The sequence below is a fragment of the Drosophila arizonae genome, chromosome 2 (assembly GCF_054131065.1).
Source record: "Drosophila arizonae isolate 15081-1271.41 chromosome 2, UAZ_ARI_1.0, whole genome shotgun sequence".
Classification (NCBI taxonomy): Eukaryota; Metazoa; Arthropoda; class Insecta; order Diptera; family Drosophilidae; genus Drosophila; species Drosophila arizonae.
This window is the reverse complement of record NC_142922.1, coordinates 18937123-18961077: the sequence shown is the minus strand read 5'-3', so window position 1 is coordinate 18961077 and position 23955 is coordinate 18937123. Positions and strand designations below refer to the sequence as shown.

Below are 23955 nucleotides of genomic sequence, written 5' to 3'. Positions count from 1 at the left end.
TGCTACGAGACTCGCTGTAAGGTGTTAATAAAACTTGTGGAAATATTGATCATATTTGCTCGTTTTATTAAACATAGCGCCATGATAACTATTTATCGATAACTATTTATCGATTTCGATAATTATTTATAGGCTTCGATAACTACCTATCGATATCTATGAAACATGAGAAAATATTAATCATATTTGCTTGAAACATGAGTTAAGCCAGCTGCATGACAAAAGCTGAATGCTACGGGACTCGATGGAAGGTGCATTAATGAAACTTGTGGAAATATTGATCAGAATTTGCTCCTTCAGAAAAAAAGCGCGGTTTCGATAACTATTTATCGACTTCGATAACTATTTATCGATTTCGATAATTATTTATAGGCTTCGATAACTACCTATCGATATCTATGAAACATGAGAAAATATTAATCATATTTGCTTGAAACATGAGTTAAGGCAGCTGCATGACAAAAGCTGAATGCTACGGGACTCGATGGAAGGTGCATTAATAAAACTTGTGGAAATATTGATCAGAATTTGCTTGCAAATAAAAGGCATAGCCTTATGAAAAATGATTAAGACAATGTGCTCAACGCCTTTAGTGAATGTGACAAAAACAGAACTAGAACAACTGCATGAATTAGGACAGCTGCATGGCAAAAGCTGAATGCTACGAAACTCGCTGTAAGGTGCTTAATAAACCTTGTGAAAATATTCATCATAATTTGATCCTTCAGAAAAAAAGCGCAACCCAATGAATGCATATCCCCATAAATGCCTAAAGCCTCTGAAGCTGTGGGCCAACTCTCATATCATTTGAGATCGATGTGTTCAAGCAGACGGACAGACGGACGGACAGACAGACAGACGTCGCCCTGGTCAAGAATATATATATACTTTATGGGGTCTGACACGCCTCCTTCTGCTGTTACATACATTTCAACAAACCCATTATACCCTAATTTCCCATTTTCAATGGGTTCAGGGTATAAACAACATTGCACAGATTAAAAAAAAATGTTGCAGAACAAAAGGATTATGATACGTGTACACACACATGCAGATAAAGAGAGAGAGAGAGAGATAGACAGGACGCAGCACGTGCTAGCGGCAGTTTGTAACGGAGTCAGTCTGGAGAGTAATGTGTGTGTGCGTGTAAGTGTGTGTAGGTGGGTATTAATTTCTAGATGCTTGTTGATTTCCTTCCACATTTTTGTCGTCTCAAACGTTTGTGTACGTGTGTGTTTGTTTGTGTGTATGTGTATGTTCATGCTGGTTGTCCTGTTTTCATTATTAATATTCTGCCTGCTTTTGTTTACGACACTTTTGCCAGTTCTTGTTTCTATTTTGTCATCTCTTAGCCAAGTTTTTGCGTTGCGTGACACAAATTATTCTTGTTGACACATAAAAATTGTTAACCCTTTCCGTCTCCCTTTTCCGCCTTACCAACTCCTTAGTGTTCTTGTTGTTGTTGCTGCTGGCAGCATGAAAAATGACAATAAATGATAAAATGTGCAAAGTTTTTTTCATCTTCTTTTCTTTTTGCATGTGTGTGAGACATTGATGTATTTCGGTTCGAATTGAGCTGCAATTTGCTCAAGCTGACAAAAAACAGGAAAAATAAATGATTGTATGTAGATGATGTATAATATATACTGCAAATATAGTATTTCCCTGGCCACGCCCCTGAAGTTAAGAAAACTCCGTCCGTAACTCGTAATTCATGCTTTTTAATTGCATTTTAATTGTTTTTGTTTAGCATTTGCCAATAAAGTTTTGTACATTATTTAGGCGCCGCACGTTTTTCCGACGCGTACAACTTTTTCGACTCTTTTTCCCTTTTCCCGCCTCTGCCTCATTTGGCTAATAGAGTTTTCAGCGGGCGCTAATGAAGCGCAGTTTAGACTTTTTCCAGCTGCAATTAGTCCGGCGGCGCCTTTTGTGCAGTCGGCCGCCCACGCCGGGCCACACCCCCCAAACGGCTATTCGCACTAATGGCAAATGTGGCCCTGCAGCAAATGGCAGGGATATACTATATGTATATATATATATATATATATATATATATATATATATATATATATATATATATATATATATATATATATATATATATATATATATATATATATATATATATATATCTATATATATATATATATATATATATATATATATCTATATATATATATATCTATATATATATATATGTTGTTTTTTTTTTGGCCAACATGCCAAACTGACCGAATAGCCCAAAAGTCATATATATCCGCACAGGAAAACAGAAAGAAAAACAAATTAACCGACTAAAAAAAGAAAGAAAAAAAATAAAATAAAAATAAAATGCGAAAAAGTTTTCGGCTCGCATGCTGGCAAAACCTGCGGTCACAAAAGAGCTGTAAATTAAAATTTACTCCGACATGAAATTGAAGCGGCGTCCCACACAGAGATCCGCTCCGCTCTGCTCCGACTTCATTCATTTTCCCTTTGCCCATTTTCGTTTATATATTTTTTGGTTGCTTTCTGTGTTGCAGTTGCTTTGGCGTTTCCGGTTGATAGTTGGAGCAGAAGAGAGGCGTGACAGTAGAGTCAGGCGCTGCACAAAATATCGAACTGCATTCCGTATATAGATTCAATAGCTATACAGTGCTATAGAACGAAAATATTAGATGGTTAGAAAATTCCGGAAGAAAAGTCAAAGAAAATTAAAATTAAAAAAAAAAATATGGGTTATATACAAAATAAACTGAATTCAGTAAATAATATGGATAAATATATAATTTATATAAATATAGTATATATAGGTTATTAATTATTTATAATAATGAGAATCGCTAAGAAGAGCGATATTAAGTGATCGTATCATAGTTTAGCATAGAGAGTTTTAATTAACGATATTTATTGTGTTGCATTTTCTGGGCTGGCAATTTAAGTCCTACTGCGAACTTAACAGTTAGAAATAGGCCCTTTATAACTAGATAGCACCTATTTGTAGCCGAAGCCAAAGCAAATATGTGGCCCAAATCGTTAAGCACCGCAATTGGGTTCGCATAGCTCATTCGAAATTCGAGCTAGTCTGGCAACACTGGCCACGGTTTTTTTTTTTTTTTTATTGCAGCCGTTGTTTTTCATATGCATTTCGAATGCTCCACGTTTGCAGCTCGTTCATTTCGGAGCGGATTTCTTTTCTCGTGTCCTTTTTTGTGTGTTGTGTGGTTGTGTGTATTGCGGCTGTTGCCCAGCGGGCTCGTATTTTACGTGGTTAAAGTTTTACGCCAGTCAGACAGACACACTGACACAGAGGTAGACGGACAGACTGATAGAGGGAGAGAGAGTGAGAGAGACAGATAGACAGGCAGGCAGGCAAAGCAGATTTTGTGCTGCGCAGGACGCACAGATTAAGCGCCCAAAAGTATGCAGCTTGTGCGGAGCTTAGTTGGCAGCACGAAGAAAAAAAGTAGAGCGAAAAATAAAAATAAAAATTTGTAAACCAATGCGACTGCATTTTGTTTCAATCAATTATCGCGCGGCGCCTTTGTTTTTATTTTATTTTTTATTTTTATTTTTGCCTTTTTATCTTTCTGCTTAGCCACAAAATTGCTGCTAAAAGGCAATTTCCGCAGCAATTATTCAAAGTCAAAATGCGAAGAAAAAATCTAAATAAATTGTACAAAATAATAAAAAAAAAAAAAAAAAAAAAAAATAGAACGCAATTAAAAGCAGCCGCTACAGTTGACAGCAAATGCCACGCCCCCCGCAGCGCGTGTTCTTTATCCTCTTCACACACAAACAAATAAATAAAATACATACATGGGGAGAGAGTGAATATGTTTTAGTTGTTTACCCATTAAAAGTGACAAGCCTGGGCATATTCGTTCTATGATGATTTTGTCTAACAGACAGAAATGGGCGTGGCGTAAACTATTGAGTATGTATATGTATATATGTGTATGAATATTGACAAATAGAGTAATAGACAAAGAAGCTTCAACCAACACAATTTGAAACATTACGTTGCTTCGATATACATATATATTCATTTATTTAATTTATATTTATATTCATTCTCTTAATTTATACGTACCTTTAGATATATATAATGGTAGTGGTAATATTAATGGTAGTGCTCCCCCACAGTGCAGGGTAGCTGCTAGTCGAGCAATCGCAAGTTGTGCGCTCGGTTTTGCTAATATTTATGTATGTCAACTCGAGCTGCATTTTATTTATCACAACGACGAGCAGCTGCCAGCTGCCACGCCCCACGCCTCCAGCAAAGCTGCTCACTGTGGCTTAGATGGATTTATCGCCGAATTGGCAAATAAATAGTAAAAACAATTTTTTATATTTGATGTTGTACATAATATGTTTTCTTTTTTTTTAAGCATACAGTTATTAAGTGTAAAGTATTGTAAAGATTTTACTCAACGTTTTGCCTAACAAAATATTTGATGAAAAACTGCAACAGTTGAATGTGTCAACCGCTTCAGTTTGAAACTACAATTTTGAATGCTTAAATTTTTTATTTACTTTGACATCAATTATTTTATTTATTTGTAATTAAAGTTCAATAAAAAGTTCTCAACCAATTTGCATTATATTGGAGGAAGTAAAATTATTCGCATTATAAAAATTGTAAGTAAACCAATTTGATATATTTACAATTTTTAAAATTAATTAAATCAATCAATCAATTCAAATATGTTGAGTTAGCTACAAGCTCAACCGTTCAAAATTCTTCTAGGTGCATTAAATCCCAGCACAGATTCCGATCACTATTTTGGATTAACTGCCAAGCGAAACTATTCGAGCTGAGCTGAACTTGTTTCACAGTTTGGCAATCCGGCATTTACGTTATGCGGCCCACATTCCGGTCACATTCCGCATCTTATTTGCTATTGGATAAGGGCTTTAGTAAATGAAGTTTGCAGTTGTCAACATGGACGGCATGTTTCGAGTTAATTGAATTGTTGTTTTGTTTTGCGCTATTTGCGGATGCAACAGCTGAAGCGGTGCACACGATGCGGCTTATTGACCTATTGATTTCCCACAGGTAACATCATAAAATATACTATCCCCTGCCTCACTTGAAGCGAAGTTCCTGCTACGTAATAACAATTTGATTTGTCAGTATTTGAGATCGTTTAACGAAATCCATATAGAGATATGGCTACATTATAATTCAGCGTTTTTCTAGTCTAAGTATCATTTAAATAAGTGTAGAGGTGTAAGTAGTTTTAGTACATACTTTTACAAAATAATATGTAAACTATAATCATATCATTATCTTAGTTTTTCATAAATACTCTTGAATAGGACTTTGAGCCATTTGAATTTCACAATATATTAAATTTCATTTTATATTAAAGATGATTAATATTAAGTTTATTATTTTCGATTTTATTAATTCAATATTCATATATATTATATTATATTATATATTTCAGTTCGAAGAACTTCCACGCAAGTAATTATTATGTGTATATATTATTAAATTTTCTGACATGATATCAAGCTCTAGGCAATAATTTGAAACTTGAAGAAATGTGAATAAATGTATTTGACACTCTAAATACATATATTCGATTTTAACGATACGCCATGTTCTTGCATGGTCTTTTGGCTATTAATACCGATATACCAAGATATTAATATAGGTTTACATAATGTGCAACGATCTAGCGCTGTCTGAACTAATCAAATAGTTAATAAATTGTGAAGAAATGTAAATTTTGAGATACTGTCAGCGCAGTTAAAAGTTAAAAGTATGTATGTATATATGCATACATTATAATTTGTCTATATGTACTCGATACATAAATGGATTCATTTAGAAATGATGCGCATTTATCCGCAGATCATGGCTGCAGCAGGGCTCTTGCTCCTGCACGTGTTGCTGCTGCTGCTGCTCGCTGACAGAAATCGATGCCTCCAAAATATACTGAGATGTCGAGCTGTCGTCCTCGCTAGAAGTGTTGGGCGAGTAAAGCGGCGTAACTCCCATCTCGGTAACCTGACCCACATATTCGTCCTCGTCCGTGTCACTGTCGTACAGCTCGTCCTGGCCGCCGAGCTCAATCAGCACACGACGCAGATAGCGCAGCTCATCCTGTGCGCGCGATACTTTCCTTTCCAACGACTTCATTTGAGCCTGCGGTATGAGCTGGCAGCCGAGTGCATCCAGAATTTCCATAAGCGGATCCGCGGGCAGTGGATCCAAATCCACCAATTTCTCCAATATCTCGACTAGGCGCGGCAATATGCCGCTTTCATCTAGATACTTTGTATATTTTTCTTCTAATGCGGCCATTGCTCTGCAGAAAATTGCAATTAAACACGAGTGAGAACTAAGATCACTTGTTAAGTGAAAATAACTGTAAAAGGCTAAATGAGATATAGCGCCCCTAGCGAATTTTTTTGTTACTAATGTGAAAAGGTGGCAGCACTCGCTAGTCGCATGTATAGTGAACAGCTGTTTGCTTGGAGGTTCATGTCTGGCCGAAAAAGCAACATGTATGAGTGCAACAATTTCAATCAAATGTTTAGCTAAATTATTAATTATTGCATATATATGTTTTAATGATTATGTTACTAATGCTGAAAACATGCTTTGCTTTAGCTAATGAATATTATTTTTGAGTCATTAACTAGCTATGAATTTAAAGCCAACTATATAAAACTTATCGATAACTTTTTTGAGTCCTGAGTTGATTGTGATAATGAACTAGTTGAATTTTCGGAACATATTTATTACCTATCGATAAATTATTTAGTGTGGGCTTTAGTTTATTGTGAAATTTAGTTTTGAGCCATTAATTAAGCTGATATTCCAACTGTTTTAAATTGATAACACGTTAAACGATGTCCTTTTCGTTCGGCACACCCACCACGAATACCGGCTTGGGCGGCAGCACTGCGGCACCAGCTACAGGCGCCTTCAGTTTTGGCGCGCGACCAGCAACAAGCGCCCCGCCGCCAGCCTTTGGCGCTGCTACGGCTACATCAAGCCTGGCCGGAGCAGCAGGCGCCGCGGTCGGCGCAGCAGCACCCAGCTTCAATTTCGCGCCGACAGCAGCAAGCACAGCGCCAACGCTCAATTTCGGCTCGCCAGCTTCAGCTGCAGTCGCTCCAATGAGCGGCGGCCTAACCTTGCCTACCTTCGGCAGCTCTACGACTACACCAGCATTTGGCGCAGCGACTGCGACGCCGGCATTTGGCGCGACGACGGCAGCGCCTGCATTTGGTGCGACTGCAGCAGCGCCCGCCTTTGGGGCAGCAACGAGTACGCCGGCGTTTAGCGGTCTCGGTGCGGCTCCCGCATTTGGAACTGGAGCCACTGGCTCCACTTTTGGTGCGCCCGCGTCTACTGCACCTGCTTTCGGCAGCACTGCAGGAGCAGCCCCCGCTTTTGGCAGCCTTGGAGGTGGAACATCAACTTTTGGCGCTCCTGCCGCTGCACCTGCATTCGGCGCGGCAACCGCTACGGTGGCGCCCACCTTCAGTTTCTCCAACCCCTTGACATCCGCGCCTACCACTGCGCCGCCTGCTTTCGGAACGACAGGAACGGGAACTCTCGGATCAGGCACTGGCGCGTTTTCATTTAACAAGCCGCTGGGAACAACCGCAGCCAGTCTCAACTTCAACACGACCACAACGACGTCCACAGCGCAGCCGTTCAATTCGAGTATGCGGCTGGGCGGTTCGTTTGCGCCCGCAGCTACAGGAGGAATCTTCGGTAAGCCATTATCGACAGGCCAACAGCCGGCAGCAGCAGCGGCTCCCACGTTTGTGGGCCTTGGCGGCATCGATGTAAGCGCCACTCAGCCCAAGATAGGCGACAACAAGCAGGACGGGATCAAGGTAATTGTGGTCACTAGCATCAGAAAGCAGCATCATTAATTGTCCTTTCATTATAGATCAAGGAGACCCAAGTGCCGGACGAGATAGTGAAGACTGTGGATGCCCTGAAGAGTTACATCAAGCAGCAAAAGACAATATCGTCGGACATTGGACGCACGTCGACCTCTAAGCTCACCAATGTGAGTCACGAGATAACGAATCTGCGCTGGGTCCTCCAAAACGTGGCCAATTCGGTGGATGCGAACAATCGGCACATCAAGCAGCTGCGCAGCGAAACGGCCAAGGCCATTCAATCCCTGGAGATGGCGCAGCGGACACAGGACACGCCCGCCGCACTGCAGTTCGAGAACGGAGCACCTTTTCAATACTTCCAATGCCTGGTGGCCAAGTACGAGGAGGATCTGATTGCCTTTCGGCAGCAGATCCTACAAACAGAAAACCACATGCAAGCGCTAGCCAATCCGCAAAGTATATCGCCCGCGGATCTGAAGCGAGGCTTTCGCCAGCTGAACGAAGCCTTTATCTCGCTAGCTGGTCGCCTGCATGAGATCCACCAACGCGTCGAGGAGCAGAAGGAGCAGTACTTGAATCTACGCCGATATCGCATGAGAGATACCACCAATGTGTTTGCCGCCCTGGAAAAGCCAACCGTGCCCACCGTAGTAGAGCCACAACGCATCAGCAGCGGCCCGACGCCCTTCACCAACATCTCGGCGATGAGCACGCTGAACAAGAGCTACGCAGCTGCCTCAGCGGCAACGGCCAGCAATGCATCCGCATCCAAATGCTGAATAATTGAATATGATTTTTAATTTTTGATTTTAGTTGTTTTGTTCGATCAGTCAATAAAATTATTAAGGACGATCATGCAATTTAAAATATTCGGCTTTATTCCTGGGCAGGCAGGAAGAGAAACCATCGGCATCTTCCAAGAAGTGACCTGACGACTCTCAATAAGCCGGCACAGTTTTATATTTTTGAGGAAAGATAATGCTACAACAGATGGACGATCTGCACAATTGGGTTGTTTTAGGTAGAATATAATATATATTTCAACTCCATTAATGCCAAGGCTAAGCGCTCAACAAATGCGATTTACTTCTTGACCACCTGTATGACATCCTCGTCAGCCATGACATGGGCTATGCCCACGCGCTGTGGCGAGTATTTGGTGGAAGTGCCCCAGACTAATGCATACTTGAATTGTGCGGCCAACGTCCGGTGGATGGCATGACACACGTGCTCCACGGTGACGCCCTGTGAGAGAGCGCGCAGGATTAAAAGGGATTCCATTACATTAAGTTGCCAAGTTACTTGCCTTTCGCAGAATCAAGCCATCGTCAAAGTCTGGCGGGGCACCAGGCTTTTTGGTGTATACCCGGATCAGCTGCAGTGCCTCCCAGAGCGCCTCCAGCATGTAGTCCAGATTGAGCTTCATGTTACAGCTGACCACAATGGAGTTGGGCTGTCGAGCCAGTCGATCCACCTCCTCTATGGAGATCTGATCAATCTTATTATACACATACAGGCAAGGCAAATAGACGCGATTGGCCGTGACCACATCAATGAACTCATCCTCTGTACAATCCTCGCGGAAGAGAACCTCTGCATTAAAGATCTTGAACGAGTGCAGAATCATTTGCACCATTTTTTCGCTGCAGCGCGTCAGGGCGCAGGTGGAATTAAAACTCAGACCGCCGCCCTTTTTTTGTTTGAAGTATATGTTGGGTTTTCGCTTGTTCAGACGTATGCCCACGGACTCCAGCTCTCGCTCTAGCAGTTCGCGATGCACATTCGGCTTGGTGGCATCCAACATCATGAGCACCAAATCTGCTGTGCGTGCCACGGCTATCACCTGACGACCACGACCTTTGCCCTGGGCAGCGCCTTCGATGATACCCGGCAGATCGAGCAGCTGTATATTGGCGCCCTGGTACTCAATTACGCCGGGGATGCATGTCAGTGTGGTGAACTCATAGTTGGCTGTGTGCAGTAAGAGGCAATCATTATATATAAGGTGTCTGCATTCTGACTACCACGCCCCACTCACCCGCTTCCGATTCGGTTTTGGTCAGTGTGGACAACATGGTGGACTTGCCCACACTGGGGAATCCAATAAGCGCAACACGCGCATCGCCGCTTTTCAGCACATCAAATCCTTCGCCCTTTTCGCCTTTTTTGGCTGGTTCCAGCAGCTGCGAGCGATACTTGGCTAACTTCGCCTTGAGCAGGCCCAAATGGTATTCGGTTGCTGCAAGATTCAAGAATTGCCAAATGAATTCTAACCCTAAATTCCGATAGCTGGCAACGCCATTGCCAGCAATGCGAATTCCGACTCCGCGTTGTCTGCGCCGGTTTCTATACATATATTTGCACATACCTTTGTTCTTTTGGGTACGCGCGATTTCTCGCTCGATCTCTGCAATCTTCTCTAGAATGCCCATGCTGGTGTTTGTATATGTCTAGGGCGCAGCATTAAGTTAATAATATTATTTAGGCAGCTGCAACGCTCTTGTTGTTGTCTAAAGTTTGACTTTCTAGTGCTGAACCAGGCACGGACAATCGTATCGATAAGCTGACTTATCGATACTTTGTGATAACATTAATTGTTTACATTTAATTTGTGGAATATAATTAATCAAAAATTCTTAAAAATAATTATAATTATTAATAATCATTAAGTTGATTCGTATACCTAAAAACTTCTTTTTACTCAACTGCCGATATTCTGTTGCAACTATCCTCACTTTGATTAGTTTGCTATAGAGTTGCCACCCTCTTTGAAAGCCATTTCGAGCTGCAGCATATTGGCGGGCATTTCATAAGTTTAAATATTTAATTGTATTTTAAAAAATCCGAAAATATACACAATGACACACATAAATACTGTTACAATAACACGAAACAGCCACATAGACACTAATGACAATCGATTAATTACAATTATTGTAGAGTAGAGAGAGAGAGAGAGAGAGCGAAGAGCTTTTAGTAGGATAGACTTAGATTTTTAGTTGGCATAATAGCCATTGCCATCGTTGCCCATGAACTCAGTCCAGCGCTGTGCATCAATTGGATTCAGCTCAGAGCACACCTCACCCGGCTGCAGTGTGTGGCAGGTGCATGTTATGCCAATTCTTGTAATTATCAACTGTGCCTCGTACTTCGGCAAGTCGGGCTCCGTGTCCACGAGCCGCTCGCTCAGGCACTGTTTAAGGAATTGCTTGCGCAGCACGCGCAAGTTATCGGCGGTATAGCCTGCAGAGATAATAAATAAATATGTGAATTATTTTCAAAAGTAGTAATAAATAAACTCACTTTTATAGGCGCTTATTTTCTCCTCGACGCAGCTGAGATCCTGCGGCGAGAACAACGGTGGATACGCCTCCGACTCGCGTATGTTAAGCACGAAGGCAAAGTCGAGCGCGGAGCTCACATTAGACAGCGCCTTGAGCAGAATGCCCGTTGACGAGATGGATGCCAAATACCAGTCCTCTGTCTGTGCAGTCTCAGTCGTCGCTGCCCCATCCTCGCCAGCTGTAGAGGAAGCACTGCTGCTGCTGCTGGCCGCAGCTGAATCATCGCGCCGCTGTCGCTTGCGTCGGCGATACAGCGACTGTGTGCTGGAAGCGGTTACAGCTGCCGCTGCAGCTGCTGCATCTGCTGCCTGCTCTTGGGCCTCATTGTCGAGCTCCAGATCCCACAGGCTAAGCGGCGACTGCGCCGACAGCGGCAGACTAGAGGTGCTGGTGGTGGGGCTGCTGGTGCTGCTGATGCCTTCCAGATTGCCACTGCGCACATCCCGATTGTTGCCACTAGGATATTTGCTGCGAAGGTGGATGGGCCGCTCGTTTTGCTCTGGTATCTGGGGCACCTCATCGTTGTAGACTAGCTCGTACTCCTCCGGCACGCGCATGGCATTGGGATTCTCTGCAGGCAGCGGCAATGGCTCGTAGTCCTTCTGCAAGAGAAGCTGCAGCTGTTAAGAATTTCTGACTCAAATCTATTCAAATAACTCACAAATTCTTTGTAGGGCTCCTTGATGTATCCGCCGCCGAAGCCGGGCAGCTCGTTGTCCGGCAGAAGCTCCGGCAGCGGATGCTTGCGGTGCTTAGTGTACTTGACCGCACCCGCACCAGACTGAGCCTGCGACTGCAGCTCCTCCGCTGCATCAGCTGCGGCTGCCTGCCTGAGCAACTGTTCCCGATTGGCCAGCAGCTTCTTGAGCAGCTTGGGATGCTTCAGCGGCGACTGTTTGCCCGTTGGCGACGGCCTCTGTGTGCGATTCAGCTGCACCTCCAGATCATCTGTGCTGAACAGCACCGCGCCCGGCGGCTCAATGTGCCGCGCGATCGCATAGAGCTTGAGCACCGTCGATTCGTTGTAGCGCAGCCGGCAGGTGTCCGCCCGTGCCTGCAAGATGATGTCGCTGTCCGGCACAAACTCGTAGGCATCTCGCGCATTGGGTCTGTTGCGGCACTGCAGCTGCCAGTGCAGGAAGAAGTCACCACCAAAGCTCTGCGAAATGGACACGCCGCCCAGCAGGCTACTGGCGCCGCCCGCGTCCGTCATCATGGCATCGAGCAGCGGCTGCCCGGTGCGCCCGTCCAGAATTGTGGTCTGCGAGTAGTAGTAGACGGGGAAGCCCGGACCCGTATTGTATTTGACCATGAAGTCGGTCACATTGTCCCGATCAAAGTGGCCCGGCACAATGGCGCTGACGCACTCGCTGGCCGGGAACGTGTAGTTCCAGAGTTGGCTATAGTTTTTGCCGTCGAAGGCAAAGACGCTGCTGTTGAAGGCGGCGACGACCACGTCGGTGATGCCATCGCCATTGAGGTCGGTCAGCACGGCGGGCACCATCAAGCCAGACCTGGACTGCTGATACAGTGGAGTGAAGTGCTTCTCGCTCGTGTGCGCCATCAGTGTGAGCAGCCGGAGACTGTAGATGCCACCAGCCGTGTTCTGGCCCCCGGTAAGCATGAGCAGTAGCTCAGTGCCGTCGGCGCGGGTCAGCAGCTGGATGGGCACGAACATCTCCTCGCGGTGCGGCGTGGGTATGCTGCGCAGCACCTTGCCCGTCTTGCCGGAGATGAGCTTGATGTGGCCCGCCTTAGACTCCTCGCGCTCCTCGAGATGCGCAGCTATCAGCTCCGGCACCTCGTCGCCGTCCAGGTCGCGCAGCACGTTGATCGTGTAGAGATCCATAACAATGGGCGAGTTGGTCTCCACCTCCAGTTCGTGGAAGTTCCAGATGACTTGGCCTGTGCGTCCATTGATGGCAAAGATCATCTGCAACGGAACAAAATAGTTAAAGCGAGAGTCATCCAGACTCAGTGGGAGCTGCTACTCACGCCCAATCTGCCCGCCGCTACGCAGTCGACGCCGCCATCCCGATCTATGTCCGTGTTGCAGTGCAGCGAGAAGACGTTCGCCACGCTCCACGTTTGCCACAGCGTGGAGCCGTCGCGTCCATTGAGCGCCACGACTCCGCCCTCGCAGGGCACGTCGTCGCCCTGCTGGGCGGATTTGCAGCGTGGCAGCGGAATGCCCTCGTAATGTATATTGTCATCCACGCCGTAGCCAAAGATGACGTCCTTGATGCCGTCGCCATTCAGGTCGGCCGCCCGCAACGGACTCTCGCTGTTCATCCGGGCCAAGCTGCGCGTCCACAAGCGCTGCACGCTGATCTGAGTGCAGGGCACGAATTCTGTGCCCAGGCTGCTGCCATAGCTGATCCTGCCGCCGCTGCCGTCACCATTAATGGACAACATTGCCAGCTGGGCATCCTCGCGCCACCAGTGATGGATGCGCTGCATCGGCTGCGGGAACAGCGTCAGCATCAGCGCCCCCAGGCTGAGCAGCGCGCAGAGCACGGTCAGCGCGGCCAAGGCGTAGCAGAAGGGCTCACAGCAGCGGCAGCAGCGCCGCCTCTTGTGTTGCTTCATAATGGGCGTCGAGCTGTTGATCGAGCCGGAGCTGTGCTTGCGACGCGGCGCCATCAACGGACGCTTCAGTCCCTGCTCTTCGCTGCGCTGCAATTGGAGAAAGGATGCAAGAGATTTAGATTAAACGAGAGACAATATGAACCAAAACGGTGCGAAATAAGAGCGAATTCGCATTGCTTAGAGCAGACAGCGAATTCGCCCAAGGCTAAGGCCGAATATTATCTCTAGGCGAATGCTCGTTTGAATTCGCCCGATAAGCTTAATTAACAATCCCTAATTAACATATGAATATTATGTACAAAGTAGTAGAAATCGCTAGTTCCAGTATATATCGTACTAGCTTAGATGATATACTTTTACTTATTTGAGCTCAGTTATTTCGAAGCGAAAGGTCTTTAAATATGTATATCTCTGGTTTTATTTGGAATCACCGAAAATATTTATATTTTACGGGGCAAACTTAAAGTAGAAGCCTCTACTTTAAACGTTCCACTGTCGACTGCATTTACTGGCTAGGCGCTGTCATATAGATTGTGAAATAATTTACTCAGCCTACTTTATTCGAAGATGATGATGCTTGTTATGGATGGTTATTCCCTGTTGCAATCGATAATAGTCCAATTACAATTAGCCTACAAAACAAATACTTGCGCAATCTGCCAGGCAGCTACATCCCCGCGGAGATGCAGAGATGGGGTCGTAGTATATATACTATACAAATATTAATTGGGTAAATGCAATCAGTAACGCTTTATGACGTGTTCCACTCAACAATTTCGATCGCGTTTCGCCTAACAATTCCAAATTTGAAAACTGTCGGAATTTTGCTGAAGTGATTGTCTGTTACTATTCTAAAACAGTTAAAATCAGATAAATATAATAAAAAAAAATATATATATATATATAAATATACAGATATATCTATAATAAAATTTAGCACAATTAAAAAAAAATATTAGTCTAAAAGAAATATATTGAAAATCGCAATCGACATAATCAAGAGATTTTTACAGTCAGGCCAAATTAGTATATTTTTTTTTTTGGAGCTAAGACAGCCTAAAGCAGAACTTGGCCAGATGCCAAAACAAATCTAAACTAATATAAAAAACAAACAGTGAATGCAAGTGAAAGGCCTCCAAATGCTGTCGCATATGTTTAAAAGAAGAAAAAATCTCTGATGCGCCGTTTACAGCGAGAGTGAAAAGAAAGCGAAAGCGAATTTAGGAACACGAACCGAGCGCAGCGAGCAGCATCAAATTTTCTGGCTGATTTATTACACCGATAAAAAAAAAAAACAGGAGATGAGTTCACTTGGTGACTCACCTTGGCGGATCTGGCGTCCTTGATGAACACCTCATCGTCCACGTCGTCGCTGATGTCTTCATCAATCGAGGAGTCCCGTATGGCGATGCGCTTGGAGGGCACATATGGTCGCAGTTTAATCATGTTGGGCCACGCTTCCGTATTGCCAGCGCGCAGCTCCTTTGCCTGCCAGCCGAAGGTTTATGAATTATTTAGCAATGTTTCGCTAATTATTGTTGTTAATTTTCACTATTCTTTTTAATGCATTTTCTGTGCGTGTTTGTGCGTTTGTGTGTGCGCTTCTTTTTTTTTTTTCTTTTTCTATTTTATATTGAAGGCGGCAGCACGAAATGCAGTGCGCAGCGATGCGCGTCTTCTGGCCGTGTAAAAATCAATAGCGACGTCACAGCGGAGCGCTCAGCTGCTCGGAGCCGGCGCATGCGCCGCACGGGCACGAGCCACCCCCTGGCACCGCAACCACTAGCCGAACATGCAACAACTAACTAACCACCGAGCAGGGGGCACACGTGCTGCCACAGAGTCGGCTACAGGTTTGTTTATCAACATTGGCGACAATGACGCACTGGGTAGCTCTCCACCTGGGCAACTGTTGCGTTCAACCCCTAAGGGCGGCACCCCCCGCTCGCCCAGCCCCGTACGCAACTCCCTTATTAACCATTTCGAAGCCGGTTCAATGTCCTCGCCTCATGAATGGAACTCGCCTTGGGGAGTTGGGGTGGCTGGAGGTTGCTTAAGCTGGCTGCAACTTTCCATTCAATGGACTTCCGCATGTGGTGGCCCGATGTGGGTCACATTTTACACAGACACACACACACACACACATACACACAGACACGCAGAGACAAGTCTTATTAATTTTTGAATAGTTGTGCAAATTGTTGCAAACAGGAAACCGGTAAAATAAGAAACTCACCTGAAATAGAGTGGATAGCAGCGTCATATCTTGATATTAATTAGGATCTTTGTTTCAGTTATTAATGCTTTCCATCGAATATCATTGAATTTATTTGAATCACTTTTCATGGCTGTCAAGAGATAAACATAGAATTTAGTATTCAGTAAGAAAAAAATGTCTAAGTTCTGCTGAAACAGCAAAGAATAAATCAGACCTTAATGTAACGGATAAACGGGAAGAATCAGCTCTAAAAATTTTTACAATTTATTTTAAAAGAGCTGGAAAAATTACAAGTGTCTCTGATTTGTAAAAGAACTCGAAACAGTTATAGACTCACTCAGAGAACAAATCGTGTCCTTATAAATTTTTTTAGCCCTTTGGCTAGTAAAGATGCGAGTGTAACTTTGACTCCTTTGACTCCTGAATAAAATGTGAATAATTCATGTCCTCATGCAAATCAGAGCAACAATTCTCGCTCTTGCACACTTTGAGCGACCTTCGCTACCTTTTTAGCCTTCGCCAAGACACAACTCATAGGCGCGAATATAAAATGTATTATAGAAATTTTCAATGACGTGCAGCCTGTCCAAATAGAAAAGTCTCCCCACAAGTCTAATAAAAACTATGCAAGCTAAAAAAAACATTGAGAAGAAATCTTTGCCAGCGTCTCGCCTCGCACCGCCTGCTGCCATCAGCAGAAAGTTAAGAGCACCACTTAAAGCGATTGCCAGAGACCCAATGAGTGCAGCGGGTGGTGCGGGGCAATTTTTGGTTTGGTTGAAAAGCAAGCGCCGCATCTAGCCACAGCTTGTGGCAAGTACTCCGGTCCAGGTCCAAAAGCAGCGGCACGCTCGACTGCATTCGAATAAACTATAGAAAAATCAGCAGCTTTTTATAACACAATCAGGCGGGGTGCTGGGGGAATGGGGGCGGGGCAGGGCGCTAAGAGAGGAAACCTTAGTTAGATCCACGGCGAGCAACTTAAGTGTGTGTTATTATCGCATCAGAGATAATTTAATAACGACGCTGATGACGAGTTGTTGTTGCTGTTGTTGTTGTTGTTGTTGTTGTCGGAAGGCCAAAGGATGTGTTGCTTAAGTGTCTACGGCAAAGGCGTTGAGTGCTGCAGCTGCAATGAGCGTGGCAAAAGGCCGCACGCCTAAGCATAGGCATCTTGTGGATATCTATGTGTGTGTGTGAGTATGTGTGTGTGTGTGTGATATATGCTTCAAGGTTAGCTATGGATACACAGACGCCCCCTTTCACAGGTGGCACCGGACTTGTCTTCTAAATATATGTATGTGCGTGTGTAGTGGCTGCTCCTAGACAGCTCATCAGATTCCGTCTAACACTTGGGCCACTTAATTTAATTACTGGTTTTCTAATGAAAAACTAATTCACTTGCGGTTTCATTTGAAACGTATTTCTGTGCAGTTTTCCAGATGATTTGTATGCACTAATTCTATGGGCTTACGTACAGCTTTGAGTAGTTCTCATTACAGATGAGTTGGCCTTCGTCAAAGTTAAAAGTTTCTTTGATTACTAATTTATCTAGCTCTGCCTTATTTTTTTTTATTTTTTTTTTATTTAATTTTTTTACTGTTTCCTTATCTATTACTTTTATTACTGTACTTCATTTGTCGTTATATATATAATAGGATTCATTTCAATAATATCCTATTGTTTTATGTTGGCTCTCTGCTTTCCACTCATTCCCGATATTCTCTTCATTGTTTCTTGCTTATCTGAATTTCTTTCTGAAGTTCCTTATTTTTGTTTCCTTATATATTTTCTATTTATTCTGTCACTCCATCTTTATATGGGTGTAGATGGAGAGTCTTCTCTTCTCTTCATCTGTCTCTCTCACACTTTATTAGTGCCTCTCTTTTCGTATCACTTTCTATCTGTGTGCTTATCCAAGCTCTTCTATATCAGATTCTCTCTTTATCTCACTAAAATTTATATGTATGTTATTAATGATCTCCCTGTCAAATATCTGGATGTATTTTTAGTAATACTCATTTATCCTATCTCATTCAGAGATCTCCCTTAGTCCGTTTATTTAATCGCTCCAACTCATTCTGTCATTCTACTACTACTACTATACTAAATATTTAATCAGTTCGCTAAGTTATTCATAAGAATTGCCTCCAAGTGCAGCAGCGTCAGCAACTAATGCATTCCATTTATATTCGCATTTTCAGGTTCCGTTTGACGTCAGCGGGTTCATTGGATTATCATAAGACGTCTTGCCATTAGCAGCCGTTCGGAATCCTTCAGCACTGCAGGCAGCTGCAATAAATCAAGAAATAAAGCAAAATTCAAAAAGAGAGAGAGAGAGAGAAAGGGAGAGAGAGAGGGAGATAGAGAAAAGAATCACTGCTCTTGGGAAGCCACTTGAGAAGTTGTTGCCTTGTTTCGTGGCAACTAACAAGCCAATTGATTGGAACAACTAAAGAAACAGTTTGCCCATAATGCAGACTGGGGACAGATTTTCACGCGAATTCGATGCGATTGAGGGTCCAGAAGCAATCAATAGGCGACAGCAGCAATGCAGCTAAACGTACAGAATTCTAGCTTAGAGCGACTGCGGGAGTGGGGGTATGGGGGAGGATGTGGAGGTGGAGGGGCTAAGATGGGAGACCCTGGCTCATCAAGACAATGACGATGACGACAGAGACACGAGCAGATTATGTGGAAAGGCAATGCCAAAGCACTTGACAAAATTATGTTAAGTGACTATGACAAGACAAACACACACACACACACACACACACACAGATATGTATATATATATATATGTGTATATATAGACAATAGGCACATATATATCGCATACTTGCTCAAGAACAGTCTGCATTAAAGAGTTTTCTCTAGTTCTCACAGGGCTTTCACTTTTTTTGCTAGCGTGCAAAGGTTTTTTTTAGCGACTCAACCACATAGTCTCAATAGCACACACACACACACACACAGATACACGCGCACATAGAGCAACCCATACATCTGTATCTACGCCTTGTATCCAGCATCCTGCGCCTGTTCGTTGGCAAATAAGTTTTTTTTCTGCCCTGTTCGCCTGGCAACGTTTTAAATTCAAATCGCTCGTCTCGAAACGTCAGTTGTCAGCGACACTTCGAACAGCAAAGACGTTCAAATCGGCATAAATATCCAACTAAAATATACATTAATAATTACAAATTAAAGTGTTGAGAATTTAACTGAGAAATTAAAAAAAAATAAAATAAAATTAAATTAAAAATATATACGAAAATAATATTTAAATAGAGACTCTTTTAAAATTTAAAGCTATTAAGTCAAATTTAAAAATTTGTTTTAATGATCTGCAAAATGTCTATCACTGCGTCGAGCTGATGTTATATAACTGCTGTGAGGATTTCAAAATCTGTGTACCACATCCGTTTGCTATAGCTACAGCAATTTTAAGCCATTCAAAAAGTAATTTGAATACCTCAGTTACACCTCAGACGAAATAAAGTTATATAATGCGTTACTATAATGCAATTCACAGAGACCCCAATGAAATTGCACTCATTTATTTATTTAATTTTTTTTTATTAAATTTTTAAATATTTTTTTTTATTTTTAATATCTTTTAAATAATTTTTATTTATAAAATTGACAAAGACAAAAGCTATTTTGATGTATTTATAGTTTCTCAATACGAATTTTTAAAGAAATATTTCATAAAGCCAGTCACACTGTCCAAAGATTATAATAAAATTATTTTAATCACAACAATTAAAGCCATAAATTACCAAGTTTTCTGAATGATTTATCTTTGATCAAAGTTTCTTTAAAATCATATAATTAAGATTGAACTAAATTATATTTTACTCATATATTTGATTAAAATAATAAAATTAGGAAATTCTATTTGAAACTATAAATAAATAAGTTTGCTCTCATACTTATTAGAAGATATTCTATATTGTGAATCTAATTTTAATACATTTGCCTTTTTCCCCCAATTTGAAATTTAGAGACATAAAAGTGAAGGCTTAATAAAAATAAAATAGAAAATTGTTGGACTATATTAAAACTTTATTAATGAACGAAAATTCTCAGAAAATATTCTATATGTGCTTTGAATTATCCAATAATTCTTGACTAATGATATTCGTTAAATCGATGCTTGATTTAATTGAGGAATAAGTTGAGCACGTTGGCCTAGTTACACGCATGTGGAATACAAATTTCCAGTTACCCAGCTCGTTGGCCATGACGTCTAGTAGGCTAGGGCGCTAGCTACCTCGGCATCATCATTTACCATGTGAATTGTCCTTGTCTAATGCGTCCGTTGCATTCGCTGTGCCTTCAGACCGTCGCCGTGTCGCGTTCAATGGGGGTACACTCTGCTGCGGCATCGGCATCGGCATCGGCAGCGCACAAAAGGCGCATGGGCCACTTATGGAGTGCCTCTCCGCTGCACCGCCCTAGCCCCTTGGCCCATAAAGCGCCCACGCGCCCGCTTCGAGTGGCTTTAATTGTGAATTAAGTCGGTATTGTGGGCTACACGTGTAGACAGAGCAAGACAGAGATGCAGCGAACGAGGGAATATATATATATATATAGAGAGAGAGAAATAGATAAAGAGCGAGAGAGAGAGAGAGAGAGATTCAGGTAGTTAGGCTGGCAATGCCGAGGCTATTGTGCAGGAAGTGTGCTAACTGTCCCCGCCATTGTCCTTTAGTTCGTATTTTATTTACACCGTTAAGCAGCATAATTGTCGCTATTTTTGTTGCACTCGATGCGAGGCATTGTCAATGCCAGTGACACCGTTCGAGAGCTTTGCTTTGATCCCCAGCAAAGGTTGTGTCACGGCCATCAATCGATCTCCGGCAAGCTCTTTAAGTACTCAAGATGATATTCCCCTCGTTGCAGAAGGAAACAATCTGTAGACATGGTAGCGCAAATCATACTGCTGGTCATATGCTGCATTTGCTTGAAACACTTTGCCAAGGGCGAATTTCAGTGAGTATGACGACAGCTGCTGGAAGCCCCATCTTAACGTTAAACACTCTCTAGACAAAGTCTGGCTATAACCGACATCCTGCCGGAGGACATCAAGCGCTATGACAAAATGCGCCCGCCCAAGAAGGAGGGGCAGCCCACCATAGTTTATTTTCACGTTACTGTCATGGGCCTCGACTCCATCGACGAGAACTCCATGACCTATGTGGCGGATGTGTTCTTCGCGCAAACCTGGAAGGATCATCGCCTACGGCTGCCCGAAAATATGACGCAAGAGTATCGTCTGCTCGAGGTGGACTGGCTGAAGAATATGTGGCGACCCGATTCCTTCTTCAAGAATGCCAAGTCAGTTACATTCCAAACTATGACCATTCCCAATCACTACATGTGGCTCTACAAGGACAAGACCATACTCTACATGGTGAAGCTAACGCTAAAACTATCCTGCATCATGAATTTCGCCATCTACCCACACGACACACAGGAGTGCAAGCTGCAAATGGAGAGCTGTGAGTTTTTCACTTATCTATCTTATATTGTCAGGGGAGTGAATAGAAACTTTTAGAAAATGTTGAAAAAACGAAATCAGAATGAACAACGATTGATCATTCATATCCAGATAAGGAAGTTTGATTTACAGTTCAATTTATTATTCGATCAGATAAAGGAATATATAATATTACATGGAAAACTTGAGCGAATTTGATAGAAATCGATCGATGTATTAAAATTATACATTTATATTATTATTATTCATTCAAAAGAGTGGAGAGCACAGAATGGAATCTTTAAAAGACATTCGTGAAGAAATAAGTCTAGATGCAATTTTTTTTTGCCAACAATCCAATAAGTGTTATTAAGAACAGTTAGTTAAGAAGCAAAAAGTGAAGTAAAGTGAAAAAAAAAAAAAAATATTACACACTTTTATAAACAGTTCCTATCTCACTTAATTCCTTTTGTCAGTATCTCACACAACGGATGATTTGATCTTTCAATGGGATCCCACCACGCCGCTGGTGGTGGACGAGAACATTGAGCTGCCGCAGGTGGCGCTGATACGCAACGAGACCGCGGACTGCACCCAGGTCTATTCGACGGGAAACTTTACGTGCCTGGAGGTGGTGTTCACGCTGAAGCGGCGCTTGGTCTACTACGTGTTTAACACCTATATACCGACCTGCATGATAGTGATCATGTCGTGGGTGTCCTTCTGGATCAAGCCGGAGGCGGCGCCCGCTCGTGTCACGCTGGGCGTGACCTCGCTGCTCACGCTCTCCACGCAGCATGCGAAGTCGCAGTCGTCTTTGCCGCCCGTCTCCTATTTGAAGGCTGTGGATGCCTTCATGTCCGTCTGCACGGTGTTCGTCTTCATGGCCCTCATGGAGTATTGCCTGATAAATATTGTGCTCAGCGACACGCCCATACCTAAGCCCATCGCTTACCCGCCCAAGCCCGTGGCGGGCGAGGCAGGCAAGAAGGAGGCGGAAGGAGGAGCAGCAGCCGGCAGCAATGCCGCCTCGAATAAACAGCCCACGATGTTGCCCCTGGCGGATGAGAAAATTGAAAAGATTGAAAAGATATTCGACGAGATGACCAAGAACAAGCGCGTAAGTTGAAGCTAGCAATTGGGAATTGAGAGAGAGAGAGAGACAGAAATATTACATACTCTATATTGCTTGAACGTTACTCTTGCAGATTGTGACCACAACACGGCGCGTGGTACGTCCTCCGTTAGATGCGGACGGTCCTTGGATACCGCGCCAGGAGTCGCATATAATATTGACACCAACCATACGGCCGCCGCCTCCGCCGCCGCCAGCACCGGAGCCGGAGTTGCCAAAGCCGAAGCTGACGCCAGCCCAGGAGCGTTTAAAGCGCGCCATCTACATCGATCGATCATCGCGTGTGCTCTTCCCGGCTCTATTTGCCAGCCTCAACTGCATCTACTGGATTGTGTTTTACGAGTATCTCTAAGATACTATCTACTATATCTACTGTAAATATGATATGCACTTCCCCCTTCTCTCTCTCTCTCTCTCGCTCTCTGCAAGTCGTACAACTTTATTGAATGTTAATTGTTCGCAAAATATATGAATATACAAAAAAAAAAAAAAAAAGTAGAAAAAAATCTTAAGCTTAGACATAAAAGCTTTAAGTCAACGAATTTTAAACAGAAAGATCAAAAGAATTATTGTAGCAAGTCGTTGCTAATACTCTATAAAGTATCTCTCTATATATACATATATATAAATATAATAAGCATATGAATTCAATTCCTAAATGCTTATGGTTAAAACATTTCAATGGCATTGTAGTCGTAGCCTAATTCTTAATGCTAATTTAATGTCTTACAAGCTGCTTTTAATTGTAAATAAAATGAATTAAGTTAATAAATATATAATGATAATAAAAAATTATAAATGGATAGTATTTCACATAAACTACTTTGATTGAGTATGCAGAGATATATCAAACATAATCGACATATTTGAAAAATAATATTTAAATACTTATTTATTATTTATTTATTAATTATTATTTTTTGTACATAATTATTTATTTAATTAAACTTAAAATCAAGTTCCAGTCCGATTTATTATTTAAATATATATCCAGAGTTAATATTCAAGCTCTGAATAATTTGAAGTCGTGTAAAAGCTTAAAGAAAGCTCTTCGCTTAAGTTTGAATGTGTGGCGCGTGTAAAAGCTTTCTTACACTTCACTCACTCCCTAGAAGCGCCTGCGCAGTGCTTAAAGCTCCAGCGCGCGCAAATCAAACGAAAATCTTTCAAGCCAACACTTTGTCTACTTGGCTTTAGTTATATTTCTTTGACTTTATTTCCATAGACCCACATAAATTTATTAAGTTATTGTCACATTTTCTCAGCCATTAAGCCAGACGCTTGCTTTTATTGGCAGTTTTCTTTTCGTGTAGTAGCTGCAAAGTTTTTG

At 42.7% G+C, this 23955-nt stretch overlaps 5 protein-coding genes across 7 annotated transcripts; 2 read left to right on the top strand and 3 right to left on the bottom strand.

The window, feature by feature from the left end:
- Window positions 1-5367: 5367 nt before the first annotated feature.
- Window positions 5368-6397, bottom strand: LOC149270499 (protein bourbon). The gene has a single exon (XM_089464979.1). The coding sequence runs from the start codon at window positions 6296-6298 to the stop codon at window positions 5819-5821; it is 480 nt and encodes a 159-aa protein (XP_089321105.1). The 5' UTR covers window positions 6299-6397; the 3' UTR covers window positions 5368-5818.
- A 285-nt stretch (window positions 6398-6682) lies between these two features.
- Nup58 (nuclear pore complex protein Nup58) lies at window positions 6683-8727 on the top strand. The gene is made up of 2 exons (XM_089464975.1): window positions 6683-7848; window positions 7905-8727. The coding sequence occupies exons 1-2, from the start codon at window positions 6850-6852 to the stop codon at window positions 8637-8639; spliced, it is 1734 nt and encodes a 577-aa protein (XP_089321101.1). The 5' UTR covers window positions 6683-6849; the 3' UTR covers window positions 8640-8727.
- Window positions 8721-10416, bottom strand: LOC149270497 (developmentally-regulated GTP-binding protein 2). Its single transcript, XM_089464978.1, has 4 exons — window positions 10229-10416; window positions 9899-10099; window positions 9167-9831; window positions 8721-9105 (listed from the first exon to the last, which is right to left on the bottom strand). The coding sequence occupies exons 1-4, from the start codon at window positions 10290-10292 to the stop codon at window positions 8944-8946; spliced, it is 1092 nt and encodes a 363-aa protein (XP_089321104.1). The 5' UTR covers window positions 10293-10416; the 3' UTR covers window positions 8721-8943.
- A 249-nt stretch (window positions 10417-10665) lies between these two features.
- On the bottom strand, window positions 10666-16184 carry LOC108620636 (uncharacterized). Of its 3 annotated transcripts, XM_089464966.1 has the most exons (6): window positions 16030-16184; window positions 15117-15281; window positions 13200-13880; window positions 11866-13137; window positions 11164-11806; window positions 10666-11103 (listed from the first exon to the last, which is right to left on the bottom strand). In XM_089464966.1, exons 1-6 carry the CDS (start codon window positions 16054-16056, stop codon window positions 10856-10858), a joined length of 3036 nt encoding a protein of 1011 aa, XP_089321092.1. In that variant the 5' UTR covers window positions 16057-16184; the 3' UTR covers window positions 10666-10855. The 3 variants fall into 3 exon arrangements, with proteins under 3 accessions (XP_089321092.1, XP_089321094.1, XP_089321098.1); XM_089464968.1 differs by lacking the exons at window positions 15117-15281; window positions 16030-16184 and adding an exon at window positions 14225-14352; XM_089464972.1 differs by lacking the exons at window positions 15117-15281; window positions 16030-16184 and adding an exon at window positions 14148-14296.
- Window positions 16185-19116: 2932 nt separating this feature from the next.
- ort (glycine receptor ora transientless) lies at window positions 19117-23423 on the top strand. Its single transcript, XM_089476301.1, has 5 exons — window positions 19117-19467; window positions 20914-21003; window positions 21058-21512; window positions 21967-22610; window positions 22699-23423. Exons 2-5 carry the CDS (start codon window positions 20933-20935, stop codon window positions 22975-22977), a joined length of 1449 nt encoding a protein of 482 aa, XP_089332427.1. The 5' UTR covers window positions 19117-19467; window positions 20914-20932; the 3' UTR covers window positions 22978-23423.
- The last annotated feature ends 532 nt before the right edge of the window (window positions 23424-23955 follow it).

Coding starts and splice junctions, on each gene's coding strand:
- LOC149270499 (XM_089464979.1), bottom strand. CDS start 6,298: ATGGCCGCATTAGAAGAAAAATATACAAAGTATCTAGATGAAAGCGGC.
- Nup58 (XM_089464975.1), top strand. CDS start 6,850: ATGTCCTTTTCGTTCGGCACACCCACCACGAATACCGGCTTGGGCGGC. Junction 7,849..7,904: donor ACAAGCAGGACGGGATCAAG/GTAATTGTGGTC, acceptor CTTTCATTATAG/ATCAAGGAGACCCAAGTGCC.
- LOC149270497 (XM_089464978.1), bottom strand. CDS start 10,292: ATGGGCATTCTAGAGAAGATTGCAGAGATCGAGCGAGAAATCGCGCGT. Junction 9,832..9,898: donor CAAAACCGAATCGGAAGCGG/GTGAGTGGGGCG, acceptor TACTGCACACAG/CCAACTATGAGTTCACCACA. Junction 9,106..9,166: donor ATGGCTTGATTCTGCGAAAG/GCAAGTAACTTG, acceptor GCTCTCTCACAG/GGCGTCACCGTGGAGCACGT.
- LOC108620636 (XM_089464966.1), bottom strand. CDS start 16,056: ATGACGCTGCTATCCACTCTATTTCAG. Junction 15,282..16,029: donor TGCTATCCACTCTATTTCAG/GTGAGTTTCTTA, acceptor TTCGGCTGGCAG/GCAAAGGAGCTGCGCGCTGG. Junction 11,104..11,163: donor GAAAATAAGCGCCTATAAAA/GTGAGTTTATTT, acceptor TTATCTCTGCAG/GCTATACCGCCGATAACTTG.
- ort (XM_089476301.1), top strand. CDS start 20,933: ATGGTAGCGCAAATCATACTGCTGGTCATATGCTGCATTTGCTTGAAA. Junction 21,004..21,057: donor TTTGCCAAGGGCGAATTTCA/GTGAGTATGACG, acceptor AACACTCTCTAG/ACAAAGTCTGGCTATAACCG. Junction 21,513..21,966: donor CAAGCTGCAAATGGAGAGCT/GTGAGTTTTTCA, acceptor TCCTTTTGTCAG/TATCTCACACAACGGATGAT.